The following is a 16,233-nucleotide window of genomic DNA, read 5'->3' as shown; positions in this document are numbered from 1 at the left end:
ATCTTTCACTTCCACCCACTGCTTCCGGACTCTAGAGAAACCAAAAAGGGACATTTCTCCTCTTATGTGGAGTTTATTCAGAAGCAGAGACTGGAGGATATGTGCAAAATAGCTCCTTTATACAAATAGTCAGAGTCAACAGATAAATGCTGAGGTGGAGATAGAGTGATACAATCTGTGAGGAGTGAGAGTGCACTACTTGGAAATCTGAAGTTGCATGTTCAGTCTAAAAATGGTGAGACAGAAATACTTAATACTATAAAAAAAACTTAGAAATGATTTGGAAATATGCTCAATGGACATTTTATTGGGTACACCTTGCTAGTACTAGCCTTGATCCCCAAATGCCTTCAGAACTTCTTTTTGACCCATTGAATGGTGCTGGAAACTTTCCTCAGAGATTTTGGTCCGTACTGACATGATAGCATCACACAATTGCTGCTCATCCATGATGAGAATCTCCTGTTCTACCATATCCCACAAATGTGCTCTGTGTGAACAGTGAACTCACCGTTATATTGAAGATACCAGAATGATATGATTTGAGCTTTGTGTCATGGTGCATTACCTTGCTGAGAAAAGAATCAGAAAATGGATACACTGTGATCGAAAGGGGATGGACATGTCCAGCAACAATACTCAGCTAGGCTATAGTGTGTAAACAATACACAGTTGGTACTAAGTGTGCCATGAAAATACCCCCAACACTATCATATAACATTTCCAGCTCGAACTGTTACTTCTTGCTTCAAGATTTGACATGCCGTGTGTTCAGATGCTCACATGCATACCTGGGTTTAAACAAGCGGTAATTTGATAGCGTTGCTTTTATATCAGCTCCCACCAGTTCTTCTTTTTCATTCTCTGTAAAACCTAGAGATGGTTTTATGGGAAAATCCCATCTGATCAACATTTTCTGAAATACTCAGACCAGCCTGTTTGGCACCAACAACCATACCATGTTCAAAGTCAGTAAAATCTGTTACCAAAACTCAGGTTCAAAAGTTAAAAAAGCATCACCAAACATTTCAGGAAAGTTTATAAATGAGCCGTGGAAGTATGGAATAAGGTAAGAAATGAAGATAAGATGGAAAACAAGGTGCTAGTAGTTTAAAATCTGCTCAAAACTGACTTCATATAGTAGAAACAAACACACTGTAAGCTGTGTTTCTCTTTCCTATGTTTTGTTTTATACACACTTTCATACAAAATAAAATGGAAACACACAAAATGGTGTTTTGATATTTCAAGTGGCCTGTAGCTGAACTTGTGTTTTGCTTTCCTTACACCTTCAGTAATTTTGGAAAATTAAACTTATGCTCAGTACATGAGCCCAAAGTTTCTCCATGCCTCCAGTGCTCCAATGCAGTTTGCACATCTGTCCAGCTTCATCCTTGTCTTTGCAGTTGGCTATATAATACAGGGCATTTTAAAATTAATGAGTTGCAAATACTTGGCAAATCTACACTATTTGCTTTTTTAACTTCAGAAATATCACAATAAAAACACCCAGGACACAACACCAAATGATCAGATAGCTTTGATATTTCTAATATAGATGGAAAATAATAAACTGCAAATATCAGTGATAACTGATGCAGGTGTAACAATGCAGCCAGTCGTATACATGTTATTTTAAATGGGCGGTTTAGAAGCGCAAGGGTGCTCTATATTACATTTTGCTCATTGGTGCAGATTAACTTCATTTGTTTCATTTATTTATTTAAAAGGGACAATGTAATTTAACATAGTCAGAATATAAAGCATAAAACTGATGTAAATAACAGTAGCTCCTCATAACATTGTCATCTGTTTTGGTTTTCCAGGTGGGAATACAAAGCTGTAAGAACCTGACTTCATGTCATCTACAGTGTTTTCTGGCATACTTACTGTAATCAGATTAATACCACGTTCAATCCACAGTGCAGTGACAGCAGCCCTCATTGGCCACCTGTTGCCTTGTTAACTCTATACAGCTCTGTCTGCCTGTGATCTGCAGCCACAGCATGCTGCTGAGAGGCTGCACAGGCAGCACAGTGTCAGAAATCCCTGTTCTTCAGTCCGGACTGTCCAGATGGAACACCACCTGCCATCTCAATCCTTGTTGACGCGGCGGTAAATCCAATGGCCGGTAAGAACTACCTTTAGTAGTTTTAGACTTCAATGGCTAAAAAGTTCATTATTTAAATTAAGGGGCGATGATTATAAAACATAAAGTAAACTTGTTAAAACTCATAACAGATAGGTTTGAAAAAATTGAAAGAAAGAAGTAACACTGCTAAGTCTGCTAAAGTAACATTAAATGACTGTTCCTGTTTGTATCTTCGCGAATGACCACCTAAAATATCCCTGGCTATTATTCATCAAGCACATTTGTGTGTTTTGATACAACATTTATCATTTATATTATGTATAAGAACATCATATCCTTTTTTTCCTGTGAAAGATCAGACTCTTCTCCCCTGCTACCTTTTCAACACAACTTTTGTTAATAAAATATAAAAGCATTTAAGGTAAAACGTTAAAATAGTTTATGTTTATTTCGTAACGAATTTCCTGTTCTTGACATTGCCTTCCCTTCCCAGTTATACAATAGGGTGCACCAGGCTCAAAATCTTAGCTCATTATCTATCAGTCAATCACACAGCAACTCAATGCATTTAGGTATGTTCACATGGTGAAAGGCGATTTAACTGTTCTACTGGGGAGTTTCTGCACAATCGTCTCTAGGATTTATACAGAATGGTCCAAAAGGAGCAGAAGAGGACCACATAAGGAGACACTCCTGGCAGCTAAGAGTAGAAAATTGAGCTGTTTCACAGGGTTCTCCAAAGTGGACGACAGAAAAATTAGAAACATGTTGACTGATATGATGAGTCTTGGTGTAAACAGCATGGAAGCAGAGATCCATCCTGAATGACAATGTCTCAAATGACCTCCACAGTCACCAGATCTCGATCCAATAGAGCACCTTTGGGATGGGATGGAACAGGAGTCACATTGTACATGTGCAGCTCACAAATCTGCAACAACTGTGTGATGCTGTCATGTTAATATGGACCAAATATGGACTACTTTCCACATCTTCTCGAGTTCTTCTCTCAGCCCTTGATATTTCTCCAGCTTCTCGTGTTCCTTCTTCCTGATGTAGCTATCACTTGGTACAGCTACATCTATCACTACGACCACCTTCCTCTGCTTGTCCACAACTACTATGTCTGCTGGAAGTCCCACAGGATCTTAGGTCATTCATTCTTGACAAGCCTTGTGTAGCACCCCTCTTGTCGTCATGTTGAACATCATGCCAAGTATTGTGTTGTATGTTTAGTCAAGACAAGTTTCTAGCTTCAGCCTCACGTCAAGTATAGTATTGAGTGTATCTTTCACCACAAGTTTCTAATTCTTGTACACCACATTAAATAATACCTTGTGCCTTAGTTAAATAAAGCATTTGAGAACTTTGAACTCTGCACGCCTGTCTTTCACTTGAGTTCAGTTCTGTACAGGCCCTCGGGCCCCCTTGACAGTATTGCTCACGTAGCTTTTGTAACCAGTTTCCAGATTCAGGTTAGCTACTCTTGCACTCAGTGCTCTGCCACACTTGGGGCTTGGTACCCAATGTCAGATGAGGGTGATAATATCTCCCCTATCTAAAACCTGGGGTTGAATATTTAGTCTTAGTTATCCTAAGATGCATTTGCTGTCATCACAGTAAACAGATAAACCTTTCCATTATTTTTCATATTTGTGCAGCTGTACAAGCTTCTAGCCAGTCACCTGCTCTAGTGATACTATAGTGAGGGAACCTCAAATGATTCTGTTATTAAAATTATTCTGTGCATCTACACATTGATTCTGACAGCAATCAAACATGTTCCAGTGTTTGAAGACAATCAGCCTACAGCTGTGAGCAGCAGCCACTAAGCCAGTCTTCAAAGGATGGAAGAAACTTTTGGCTTACAAAGGCTCTCAGAGAAAAGTCATTGTTTATTTGAAAAATCAGATGTTTTTTCTTAATTAATTTAATGATAAGTCACCTGAAAGGGAGCCCCAAGTGTGCTATTGCATCTCTTATCATGGTATTTTGTGCTGTGTTTGCCAAATGGTGCCAATGACTTAATGACTTACTCCATTCTGATTTCAGACAGCATGGCTTTAAACAGCACAGACGACTTTCCCTGAAGCTGAGTGTTTCAGTTGTTCTCCGTGCGATAACAGCATGCCTCCATTTACATGGGCTGTTCACAACCTGCTGTGCAGGTGTCTCAGCATCCCCATCTCTGCGTGGTTCACTCTTCTGTGTCTCTTTATCATTGTGCCAGCTGTACTCGGAGGCTGTTTTAGTATCCGCAGCTTGTATTTGAGGACACTTCTCAAGATATTTGAGGTGAGCTTGATTTGGGTGCCTAATATCACTAAAAAGGTACAAAATCAAAATCCTTTAAGTTCATATGTGTTTCATTCAAAGACTTTCTAAATGATAAAATCTGGATTACTTAATGATCATTTATTGTAACCCCTGAGTTTTTAGCAAAGTACATTTAATCATGTTGATTTGAAAAATGCATTGCAACAACAAAAGGCGCAAAGAGGATGGAGGCCTTTGTTCTTAAGGCTCAGAGGGACTGTTAGAAGCACAGGGGATGTTGCTGCTGCTTCTTCGGGGAGTAAGGCTTAGTGACTCCACCCTAAGAAGAAGCAAGCATTTACCCATGTGATAAATTCTACTACTCAGGAGAAATGTAATCGTAATTAAAGCTTAAGGAACATGCACGAGGATTGCAACTGTTTTTTGTTTTGTTTTGGTTTACGGGCTGGAGGACCAGGTTACAACATGGTCACCCTGCTTGGATGTACAGTGATGTTTTATTTGCAGTACATGCCATTATGATACTGTGACGATGATATAGTGTTTTTTTTAAATGTCTTCTCTGGTGCAAACATCATGTTCCTCAAAACTGTTTGGTTTCTTTAAAACAGTTTTTTTAAATTTTTGGAAAAAGGTTGGATTGGAGGTAAATTGGATCACAATATCAGAACTGTTTCTCGAGTTTCTATGCTTTGTTTTCTTAGCTGCAGGCTTCTGAGCCAAACTTGGTTTCCCATCCTTTTCCTCAGCAGAGCTTTAGTCTCCAGGGAGCATCTTGCCCAGTTTCATTACTTTGATCATATTTTTGTCTGTGCTTTCCATTTTCTCTTTGAATCTGTGAACTTGAAGGTATTTTGGAGACCTATAAGGGTTGTTACTAATGCTTATCTAATGCCACAAGAACAACCTTTGAGAGCTCAAATAGAATAGAAAAGCCCTATATAAGAATCAGTCCATTCACAGCTGCTTGTCAACAGAAGAATGAATGCAGCGGTAAATTGTTCAGCCTCTTTTTTATATACTTGTTTTTTTTTTTATTTTTTTGTCCTAAATTAGTGGGCAACCTTACGAATGGAAATGAGAGCAAAAGAAAAAAATCAGCAACTCTACAAAACACATACAAATGGTAAACCTTTTTTTCATATATTGATCAGTGTTATGATTCTGGGACGTGTATCTTAGTCATTTTGAAGTGTTTTTTTTTTACTATTTAGTTTTCCTTATGTAATCTGGTTTTCTTGGTTTTCTTTGGGTTTTTATATTCATGTATCTTTTCCCTGCAGTACATTAGTTCTGTCCTTGGTCATAGTTTTGTATATTATACTTTCCTTACTGTTCTGCCCTTTTGTGTCAAATCTCCATCGGTCATGTTTACCCTTGTTTGGTTATTTCCTGTTTTATTTGGGTAACCAGTGTCTTCTGTGTTTTGGTAATTAATTTACTTGTCTAGTTTCCCATAATTAGTGCTCCCCTCCTGTCACTGTCTGCCTCAAGTACCTTGTGTATTTATTGGTGTATTTATTGTAATTGCGTCTCCCCTCGTCCTTTGTGGGGTAGTCCCACTAGCTGTGCGGTCCTTAGTCCCAGTCCTTTTTCCTTGTGGATTTTGTCACCTATTTCTGGACTGCCTGTTACTTGTTCTTTTATTGGTTCAAATGCTCAGGTTTAAACTGAACCTTTATCTACTGCATCCTGTATTTGGATACTCCACAACACCTCACACAACTGAACCTGACAGTCAGTCATAAATGTTTATTTGACTTGTATGAGTTTTAAACAATGAAATCATTCATTTTTCTCTGCACGCTCTCTGCAGGTATCATAGCCAAAGAATCACCAGCATCTTTGCAGCAGGAGATCCGGGGTTCTGCCAGCTGTCTGTGCTCAGATCATGAGTTTGATATGGCTGATATCTTCTACTTTTGCCGAAGGGGCGTGGAGAGCATAGTGGATGATGAAGTGACCAAGCGATTTTCAGCCCAGGAACTTGAGAGCTGGAATCTGCTGACTCGGAGCAACTACAACTTCCATCACATAAATATGAGACTTACACTCCTGTGGGGGCTGGGACTTCTCACCCGCTATGGCATCCTGCTGCCTCTCAGGTATGACTTGTGTCATTAAAAGAACTGTGATTGGCTGGGTGACTGCTGAGGAAACTATTTGTTCTTTTTTCTGCAGGGTTACTCTTGCAGTCACTGGCATTAGTCTCTTCCTATTCCTGACCACCTTAGTGGGGTTTTTACCAAACGCAGCGTAAGTTTGCACAACACCTAAAGTCTCCAGTGTTGTGAGCACCAGCCTGAAGAGATATAAAGTGACTCTGTGGCTACATGCTGTATGTCTTCAGGTTAAGATCCTACCTCAGTGAGAAGGTTCACATGATGGGCTATCGCATGTGTGTAAGCTCTCTCACGGCAATCATCACCTATCATAACAGGTACAGTAAAAAAAACCCAAACAAACATCAGCCTTATTCAAACCCATGGCAGCATCACGTTGTTTGACAGGAAAACAGCTTTAACGTAATGTCTCGAATTAAGATATCCTAGAGACTAATCGGGTGACTTTTTAACAACAAACATGGCAGATTTTCACTATTTTGTACTGTGTCTATGTGTCTTATCTGCAGAGAAAACAAACCAAAGAATGGTGGTATATGTGTGGCCAATCACACGACACCCATTGACGTGATCATCTTGGCCAGTGATCGCTGCTACTCTTTGGTACAACATTTTGTTTCTCTGAGTTTGTGTACATCAGCATTTATCAGAGTATTTGAGATGAGCAGAGTTTTTGTTTTTGAACTTGGCTCTCAGGTTGGACAGATGCATCGTGGGTTGCTGGGGATGATCCAAAGAGGAATGGTCAAATCCTCCCCGCACATCTGGTTTGACAGATCAGAAGTCAAAGACAGACACCTAGTGGCCAAGAGGTAAAATTGCATCGTCTTTATATATAAATCCCCTTTCCTCATGAGAGACAAAAAGTAAATCAGTGTGGGTGACCCGGGATAGGAAGGATCAAAACTGCCAACAGAACATATAAAGAAAGAAAGCAATCACTCATTTATTCAATGAGTGATTGCTAATAATATTAAGTTAATATTAAAATTTACTTTGAAGACAAATAGGAGAATTCATTAATTCACTAAATATATCATATATTGCTATTTATGTTCAGATTTGTTTTCATATTTCATTTATTTGGTATTTTTTGATGTTCTTTTTTGATGTTTACATTTATATCTTTACTATTTCCCATCATTTTAGACCCCGTTTATTGACTGACTTTATGTAAAGTGTATTTTTCTTTGCAGATTCATTCATGCATTTTTCTGTTTTAATTTCTGCTTCAGTATGCAAATAAGTGTGCTGTCTTTGGCTGCTCCCTGTTCTTCAAGAGGTCACCACAACAGATTGGTCCTCATATTTCACTGAGCTTAGATTTCACACCCAGTGCCCTCGCTGACTAAATGTGCTTGGGAACTGCACTGGAGTTGTGTTCTTGTGTTTCATCAGGAGGATTCCTTTTTTGGGGGATGTAACCACTTAGGATGTTAATGTGGTTAGCAACGGATAGGAGGCATGGCTGGATAAATACAATACTGTGCAAAAGTCTTGATCCACTGTCATTTTTAAAAATATTTTTCAAGGAAAATGGGAAATAGGTGCAGCGATTTATTGAAAACATACATGACAATACAGCACATAAGAAAAAACTGTCAGCTTTGTTTTCATTTATTTAAGCAGTTGTCACAAACAGTTTTCTAGGCGTCTTAAAGCATATTCAAAGCTCTTCTTTGGATGATGTTGTTGCTTCACATGGGTTCAATAATGTTGAGGCCTGGGGTCTGGGAAGGCCAGTGCATCACTGATAGTATTGCATTGTGTTTTTGTTTTTAATCAGGTGCTATTCTGGATTGGCAGTGTGTTTGGGATCATTGTCATGCAAAACAATGAAGTTAGTCAGATACTTTCCAGATTGTATTGCATGGTTTCAATTCAATTCAATTCAATTCAATCTTTATTGGCAGACTACATGTCCATAAAAACAAGACAAGAAACACACACACACAACTCCCCCCCCCACACACACACACACACAACACAAGGTATACCATTAAATATATATATGTATATAAATAAGTATATAAAGCATTTGTAAAAATATAAAACCATAATATACATAAAACACAATTACTTAAAATAAATCAATAAATACACAAACACTTTAACCAGTGCTTTCTGAGACTGGATGAGTAACGGGAGCCACTCACTGTCGGATCTGTAAGTGCTAAAATTATACTGTTACTCGAACCATCCAGTCGTTCTCTAAAACTGAACATTAACTTTCTTAAAAGTGCTTTAAAAGTCCAAACACCCACAGCTACAAACATCTGACTGGCACTACCACTTCTAGGTATCCTGCAAAGGATTCTCATCGCATCATTATATGCAACATGCAGCTTCTGCATGCTACATTGTTTGTAGGATGACCACAAGGGGGCAGTATATAGCGGTGTGCAATACGCTTTAAACAAAGCCACTTTAACTGGAAGTGAACAAAAGCTGAATTTGCGTGCAATAGTATTTGCCTGCACATAGAGCTTACATCGTTGTCTGTATATGTCATCATCATCATTCATTTGCTCAGTAATAAAGTGACCGAGGTATTTCACCTTTTTATGAACTTCAAGAGTTTTTTGTGCCAGTTTAAACAAAGGGAAATTTAGCTGTTTATCCTGCTTGGTTCTACATATCAAAACAGCACTTTTAGCAGCATTGTACTCAATGTCATATTGCACACCATATTCAGTACAGACATTAAGAAGATCCTGGAACCCAGCACTGCTTGGACTAAAAACAACCAGGTCATCTGCATACATAAGATGATTTATCAGTGCTTCACCTAATATACACCCAGTGTTACAGGCTCTCAGCTGTATGGACAAATCATCGACATATAAATTAAATAAAATTGGAGACAAAATCCCACCCTGTCTGACACCATTGCTGACACCAAAGGGGGCAGAAATACTGCTTCCCCATTTAACCTGCATGTTCTGATGAGCGTACCAGTAAGAGAGAATCCTCACCATGTATTGAGGAACTCCCCGTGTCTTCAGTTTATCAAAAAGTTTTCTGTGGTTCACTCGATCAAAAGCCTTAGAGGCATCAATGAAACACATGAGGACAGATGAATTTTTAGCCCTATACAACCTGACTATTTCCTTGAGTGCATATATGCACATGTCAGTGCCGTGCTTTGGTTTAAAGCCAAACTGATTATCCAGAGAAGAGATGAACACACTAACTCTATCAAACAGGATTCTTTCTAACACCTTAGATAAAATACTGGCTAGTGCAATTGGCCTGTAATTATCCAAACAGCTCACTTTTGCAGCTTTGTCCTTCATAACTGGTACCAGTAAAATACACAGCATTGAGTCTGGTAATATGCCATGAATCATAAACCCAGTGAAACAGAGTGCTAAAAGAGGAGCTAGCCTTAAACTAGCATGTTTTAAATGTTCTGCAGTGATGTGATCCAAACCAGAGGATTTATTATCAGACAACCTATGAATGGCTTCATATACTTCATGTGTCCTTACACTTATTGTGTCATTACTCATGTCAAGATTGTCCTCATATGGATCACTTTTTATACAGTTAAACAACGCACTGTAATGCTGTCTCCATAATGCTGCAATGTTATCTGCCCCAGAAACACCTTCAACAGTTGATGGTAGAGATGGTTTACAGTTATTAAGAGCTTTCACCTCTTTCCAAAAATCTGCCATATTATTACACAACATTTTCCTGGCCAAAGAATCTGCTCTCAGCATTTGCTCATTTTTAGTTATAAAGCGAACAGCGTACTTATATCTGGCATTCGCACATTTTTTCTGTTCAAATTCTGGGCCTTGTTTAGGTCTTCCAGCCATGGCCCAACATTTATAAGCTATGCGAGCTTCATCATGGTACATGGATACATGTTCTTTCCAGCCAGGTCTGATGTTAGGTTTCTTATGCTTATATTGTTTATCAAGCAGTGTACCACTTTCATGCAGAGCAGTCACTATATCATCATACATGGAGCAGAGTAAATGTTTATGCACAGCATTCTTACAGTTGACATCCTTGCACAAAATAGCTTCTTTCGGCAAAGAAATGTTGTTCAGATGTATATCGGTATTACTATGATAAGCTAAGAAATCATCTTCACTACAAGCTGACCAGTCTAATTTTACACTGGTAGCAATATTAGCAATATTGTTTCCAGTTGTTGCTGGCATTTGTTCCACATTCACAGTAAAACCAAAAGGTATATGATCTGACACAGTTACCTCATACCTAATAGTCATGTTTGCTAAAGCTGCATGTCCATCAGCTGTACAGATACAGTGGTCCAGCCATGATGTACTATGCCAGGCTTCACTTATGTATGTATAGCTATCTGCAGGCAGTAACACTTTGGTAGACAAGATAAGATTATTAACTTGACAAAAATGAGTTAAGTGGTCAGCAAACTGAGAACTGCTGTCTGTGAGATCAGCATTAAAATCACCCAAAACATATATGCTGTAAGTATCATTGTCTTGAATAAATGCATTAATAAAAGCCAGCCTACTGAGGTATTTTTGCTCATTTTGACAAGATTCATAGGGAGTATAAATATTAAGAATGATAAAACTACTATTGTTCTGTGTATATTGTATACCAATACACCAGTCTACATCCAGTCTAATGGGCTTTATCACAGGGTCTATTTTTTTGTCCCAAAGCACAGCAACCCCTCCAGGTATTCTGCCTCTGACTATAGCTGTGCTGAGATCAGTTGTTGATTCCCCCACTCCCAAAAAACTTGCATTTAGACAGTTAAGTTTTCCCAGGTCCTGTTTGGACAACCATGTCTCCTGCAAGCATAAAATGTCACATTCTGCAAGCAGACTGTCCACAACAATCCGTCGAGCTTTGTCCCCTGCACTCTGTCCCAAACGTAGACCACGACAGTTGTAAGATAATACCCGAATAGACATCTTCATGTTGATACGTTGGTACCAAAAGGCGCAGTTATCTCCCCTGCTGGATCCACTGAGCTTGGCACCACCGTACCGGGCTTACGAGGTTCATAAAAACGCCGGACCAGAGCCCCTTCAGGCCAGAGTTCAGGATTGTACATTTCACCCACATCATTACATTCAGCAGTAACCTTGAAAGAGCTGAACCTGCTACGTTTACTAGCAATTTTTTGACAGGTCACATCTCTTTTAAGTTTCTCTCTCAAATACAGAGCAAGAGTTTCTGCATCTACATCCAGGGCAAATTTAGTGGCAAACACGCTCACCAATTTAGTTTTCACAGTTCTGATTGTACTCACAGCTCCAGTGCCGATAATCGATACAGGTCCAGGCCTCTTATTGTGTCCAGTGGTAGCAGCATGCATTCCTGAACCTGAATTAACCTTCTCCAGCTTGAGACGAGGCTTGCCATTTTTCACAACTTTACTCCATTGTGGAGAGCATGTAGAAAGCACTGTCTCAACGGGATCCTCCGTTGTTGCTGTAGTTTCCATATTACGGCCTCGGGCTGTCGTCGGAGCCCGATCTTGACCACATAGCAACATCTCCGGACAAAACGCTGACACTGTGCTTGTTGTCCCAGTCCTTGAAGCAGCCAAAGCTCCGGCTCCCTGCCTTCCGCGCGGGCCGCCTTTACTTCGATTCCCCCACCGCTCCTCTGCGTGTTTCCCCAGGGGAAAGTGGGAAGCGGTCCCCGACCCCTGAGCATTCAGCATAACAGGCTCAGCCGGTACCTCAGGCTGACACTCAAGAACAGTCACACGTTGGTCAACCTCCACAGCATTGGTCATAACTTGCTCGCAGACATCCGCCTGTAGTTTAACTACATGTTTTAAAGCACCCACCTCAGCACACAGCTGGTCCATTCGCCGTAGTAGACAACACACATCCATGCTGGAGTATGTAACAGGCGGCAGATCATCCAGGTGATGAGAGACAAATCTTGGGATATTCTCCCCACACTCATTCAGCACTTTAAGACAGAGTTTAATATTGTTGGCGTCTTTATGCTGTCCTTTATATCCAACGCACCGCTGTGAGGTAGTGGGGCAGAGCTCAAACAAAACCTTCTTGGAGGCTTCAATCCCCTCGGATTCAAATGTGTTCGTGGCCAACAACACAATTTCATCCTGACTTAAAGTTTTGATTTTTACAGCAAGGAAATTAAGTAGTTCATCCTCTACAATTACCCTTCCATCAGTTGTTTTATATATCTCTGGTTTTAATCGTGACCGTTTGAAAGTCGGAGCTACGTCTGCACCACCACCTGCTACATCCGCCATATTAATCAACGGAGAGAAATGCCCACTTAGAAGGTGGAATCTGAAGCTACTTTCCCACTTTCATAATTTTGTTGATTTTGACAAGATCATCAACAGCACTGGCTTAAATGCAGCCACAAAGCATGAAAGAGCCTCCACCTTGCTTACAGATGGCTGTCGATGCTCACTGTTGTCCCTCCCTTCTGAACTTATTTGTACACAGTGGCAAAGATTTTAACCACAAGCTTCAAACTTGAATTCATCACTCCATAAAAGACATGTATCCACTGATTTTCATTTCAGTTCTTGTGTATTTTGGCATCCCTCAGCCTTTTCTCCCTGTTTCCCTTTCTGAAGATTGGCTTCTTGACAGCCGTCCTTCCACTGAGACCATTTCTGATGAGGCTTCAGTGAACAGTAGCTGGATCAGCTGAAGGCCCAGATGCATCTCACGTGTTCTGTGTCAGATCTTTGCTGATTTTTTTCCTATATCTTAAGGACATTAATTTCAGATACTGTTCATGTGCTTTGGATAGCTTTTTAGGTCTGCCATTTCTTCTCTTTTCCTCAAACTTTTTAACAACATGCTTCACATCTACATTACGTGTAGACACAACATTGGTTCGTCTATTGTGTTATAGGTGTGTTTTTTATGCTTAAATGATCCACAGGGCATTATTAAGTGGCTTAAAAAAACATTATTGTGAAAATAGTCAGGGACAAGAACCGGACTCAGAATGAGTGAAAAGGCAGCCAATGTGCAAAAGACAAATTTCGGAAGATCTTCAGAAAGCCTGGAAAACTATTGCTTAAGAGCACTTGAAGAAACTATAAGAAAGTCTAGAAGCTTGGAAGCAAAGCATAAAGCATAAATGAGGGGTGACTCAAGACCTTTGTACAGTAGATGCAATAAGGGGGTGTATATAGTTATGTGTGTGTATTTGCATATGCATGTATGCATCATATCACAGCCAAAATACTGTGTGTCAGGCATTTACCACTGCATGATTCCCACTGTGAGTTTCACTAAATTTGGTTCACGTGATTAAAAGTGAAGTATTCAGCAGTCAGTGTAATACATTGGTTTCGGCTATTTGTATAATTGCAGTAGGTAAGACTAGATTTAAAGTGGTTAGATTTCAATACAAATATTTTAATCTGTTTGTTCTGGTTTTTCATTTCAGGCTTAGTGATCATGTGGCTGATAAAACCAAACAGCCCATCCTCATCTTCCCTGAGGGTGCGTATCATAATGGGTGTAATCTAAGCAGAAAGCAGCCGAAACAGCCTCGTTAGTATTGTTAAGATCCTCACACTGTGTAATTTTCAGGTACTTGTATTAACAACACATCAGTGATGATGTTCAAAAAGGGCAGCTTTGAAATTGGCTGTACTATTTATCCCGTTGCCATTAAGGTAGGAGCTTCAGTCCATTTCCTCCTATCTCCTCATACTGCTCTTACTCACTGCTGACGGGCCGTTTATGGTCATCTTGCAGTATGACCCTCGCTTCGGTGATGCTTTCTGGAACAGCAGTAAGTGTGGCCTGGTGTGGTATCTTCTCAGTATGATGAGCAGCTGGGCCATCGTATGCAGCGTTTGGTACCTGCCACCTATGAACAGAGAGGTAAAGCCCTGCCTTAATTTAAACAATTTAAATCATATAATGTTTAATTCATCTTTTTAAGAGCCCGATTTTTCTTATTGTTCATATGCAGGAAGGAGAGGATGCAGTACAGTTTGCCAATAGAGTGAAAGCCGCCATAGCTGCCCGAGGCGGATTAGTAGATCTCATCTGGTGAGACACGTTTATATTTATATATAATTTATATTTCCAAACAATGACGTGTTCATTGTTGGAAAAGGGAAATGTGAACAGTGGTGCAACTGGGACTTAGAAACTGTGCAGTGTTATAGTTGCCCAATTTTACTTGTTTCCTTCAAGCTTTACGGAAGAATTAACAAATGCCGACTTTGCACTTGTAACCGCTGACAATTCAATGAATAATACCCCTCAATGTATGTTCTCTCAGGGATGGTGGACTGAAACGAGCCAAAGTGAACAATGCTTTTAAAGAAGGGCTGCAGAAACTTTACAGCAAAGTTCTTGTAGGTGACCATGAAGACCAAAGTGAAAGGATGGAAACCCAGAAAAAAAAAAGATTCAACCACAAGACAATGAGGACACAGTGAATGTATGTTATCACTGCAGAGTTTTACTTCTTAAAGAACATTTTACATAAGGTGAATGTAAAATACCACAGGCAGCAATTTGTACAATAGCTGCTTTGTTGGGTACAACTTTCTAGTACTGGGCTGGACCCTCTTTCATTTTGGTCCAAAATGTGCCAAGAAAATATTCCCCACACTGTTACACCATCACCATCAGCCTGAACTGCTGGTAAAACGCAATATGGATCCATGCTTTGATATTGTTTACACCAAATTATGACTGTGCCATCAGCAGAAACCGAGACTCAAACAGGCAATGTTTTCCAATCTTCTGTTTTACAATTTTGCTGTGCACTCAGGGACACTCTTCTCCATGCCACAATCAGAGTCACTTATATCGTCTTCCTTCCTCATTCTGATACTCATTTCAAACTTCAGCAGATCTTGTACATAGACCATGTACATATTACTAAATGCATAGGATTGTTGCCCTGTGACTAGATGATTAGATATTTGCTGTAACAATGAGTTACACTGTTATTTCTACCAGGCTGTAGACCAAAGAAAATGATTTTATGCATCTAACTATCTATATTGCTTTGTATCCAAGGTCAGTCTAAATGTATTTAAAGTTGTACTTTATTAACTTCTCTTTTTTAACTGTTTGCATTAAGGCCAAAAGCTGAACATCTCTGCAACCGTTTTGTGGGCATGTGAGCTTGTTGTTGTAGTATCTGATTAAAACATTTTCCTCTGACTGCAACAAGTGTTTACTACTAAAGCTGTTACATCACAGCCAGACACTTTGGCAGTGCTAGCTAATGTACTAATCGGCTCAAGTGTCTATATGTGACTTTGATCTTTGCTGAATTTTGTCCATGAAAAGGAAAGCGAGATCACACTTTTTCAGGGCTGCTCCACCGTTTAAGCCTTAATAATGAAGAGCTTCAGTTTACTTGTCCTTGACTCTTACAGCAGACTTTCCTCTACAAAGCAAATTAGCCACATTTTTCTTTAAAGTTTGTTCCCTTCCTCAAACAGCAGGAGTCAGTATTTGAGCAGCAATTTGTGACATGGCAATCCATTTACCTTCATCAACAAACATCTAAATTGCTCTATGGACTCGTTTAGATAGCAGTGACAAAAATAAATAAATAAATTTACCGTGCCTATGCAAGTGTATTCAAGGTCATATGTATAGAGGAAAAAGCCTGCAAGGAACCAGCTCTGAAACTGGGGGAAAACAGACCTGAGAAATATCATCTCACATTCGTGGTTTTTCGGAGACTTACAACCTTGATCTGCAGGTTTGATGTAATCCATGAAGACACTGGCACTTCAATTTA

The 16,233-nt window shown here is 39.6% G+C and overlaps 2 protein-coding genes across 2 annotated transcripts; one reads left to right on the top strand and one right to left on the bottom strand.

Moving 5' to 3' along the window:
• The first annotated feature begins 2,061 nt into the window (after positions 1-2,061).
• On the top strand, positions 2,062-15,558 carry gpat4 (glycerol-3-phosphate acyltransferase 4). The gene is made up of 13 exons (XM_086300630.1): positions 2,062-2,131; positions 4,145-4,387; positions 5,426-5,495; positions 6,186-6,474; positions 6,551-6,625; positions 6,720-6,809; positions 7,002-7,095; positions 7,189-7,304; positions 13,900-13,955; positions 14,046-14,131; positions 14,214-14,342; positions 14,434-14,513; positions 14,749-15,558. The coding sequence occupies exons 2-13, from the start codon at positions 4,220-4,222 to the stop codon at positions 14,906-14,908; spliced, it is 1,413 nt and encodes a 470-aa protein (XP_086156756.1). The 5' UTR covers positions 2,062-2,131; positions 4,145-4,219; the 3' UTR covers positions 14,909-15,558.
• LOC147325890 (uncharacterized) lies at positions 11,285-12,736 on the bottom strand. Its single transcript, XM_086300631.1, has one exon. The coding sequence runs from the start codon at positions 12,734-12,736 to the stop codon at positions 11,414-11,416; it is 1,323 nt and encodes a 440-aa protein (XP_086156757.1). The 3' UTR covers positions 11,285-11,413.
• Positions 15,559-16,233: the final 675 nt, after the last annotated feature.

Source organism: Aulonocara sp. 'chitande type north' Nkhata Bay, linkage group LG7 (genome assembly GCF_057382095.1).
Source record: "Aulonocara sp. 'chitande type north' Nkhata Bay isolate Kocher_YH1m ecotype deep benthic linkage group LG7, A_spYH_male_GT1.1, whole genome shotgun sequence".
NCBI classification, from domain to species: domain Eukaryota; kingdom Metazoa; phylum Chordata; class Actinopteri; order Cichliformes; family Cichlidae; genus Aulonocara; species Aulonocara sp. 'chitande type north' Nkhata Bay.
The sequence above is the reverse complement of the archived record's forward strand: the minus strand, read 5'-3'. Positions and strand labels throughout refer to the sequence as shown.

Excerpts from the sequence above, each read along its gene's own strand:
- gpat4 (XM_086300630.1), top strand. The coding sequence starts at position 4,220 with ATGCCTCCATTTACATGGGCTGTTCACAACCTGCTGTGCAGGTGTCTC. Across the intron at positions 7,096-7,188 it reads GTGATCGCTGCTACTCTTTG|GTTGGACAGATGCATCGTGG; the intron begins GTACAACATTTT and ends CTTGGCTCTCAG. Across the intron at positions 14,132-14,213 it reads TTTATCCCGTTGCCATTAAG|TATGACCCTCGCTTCGGTGA; the intron begins GTAGGAGCTTCA and ends GTCATCTTGCAG.
- LOC147325890 (XM_086300631.1), bottom strand. The coding sequence starts at position 12,736 with ATGGCGGATGTAGCAGGTGGTGGTGCAGACGTAGCTCCGACTTTCAAA.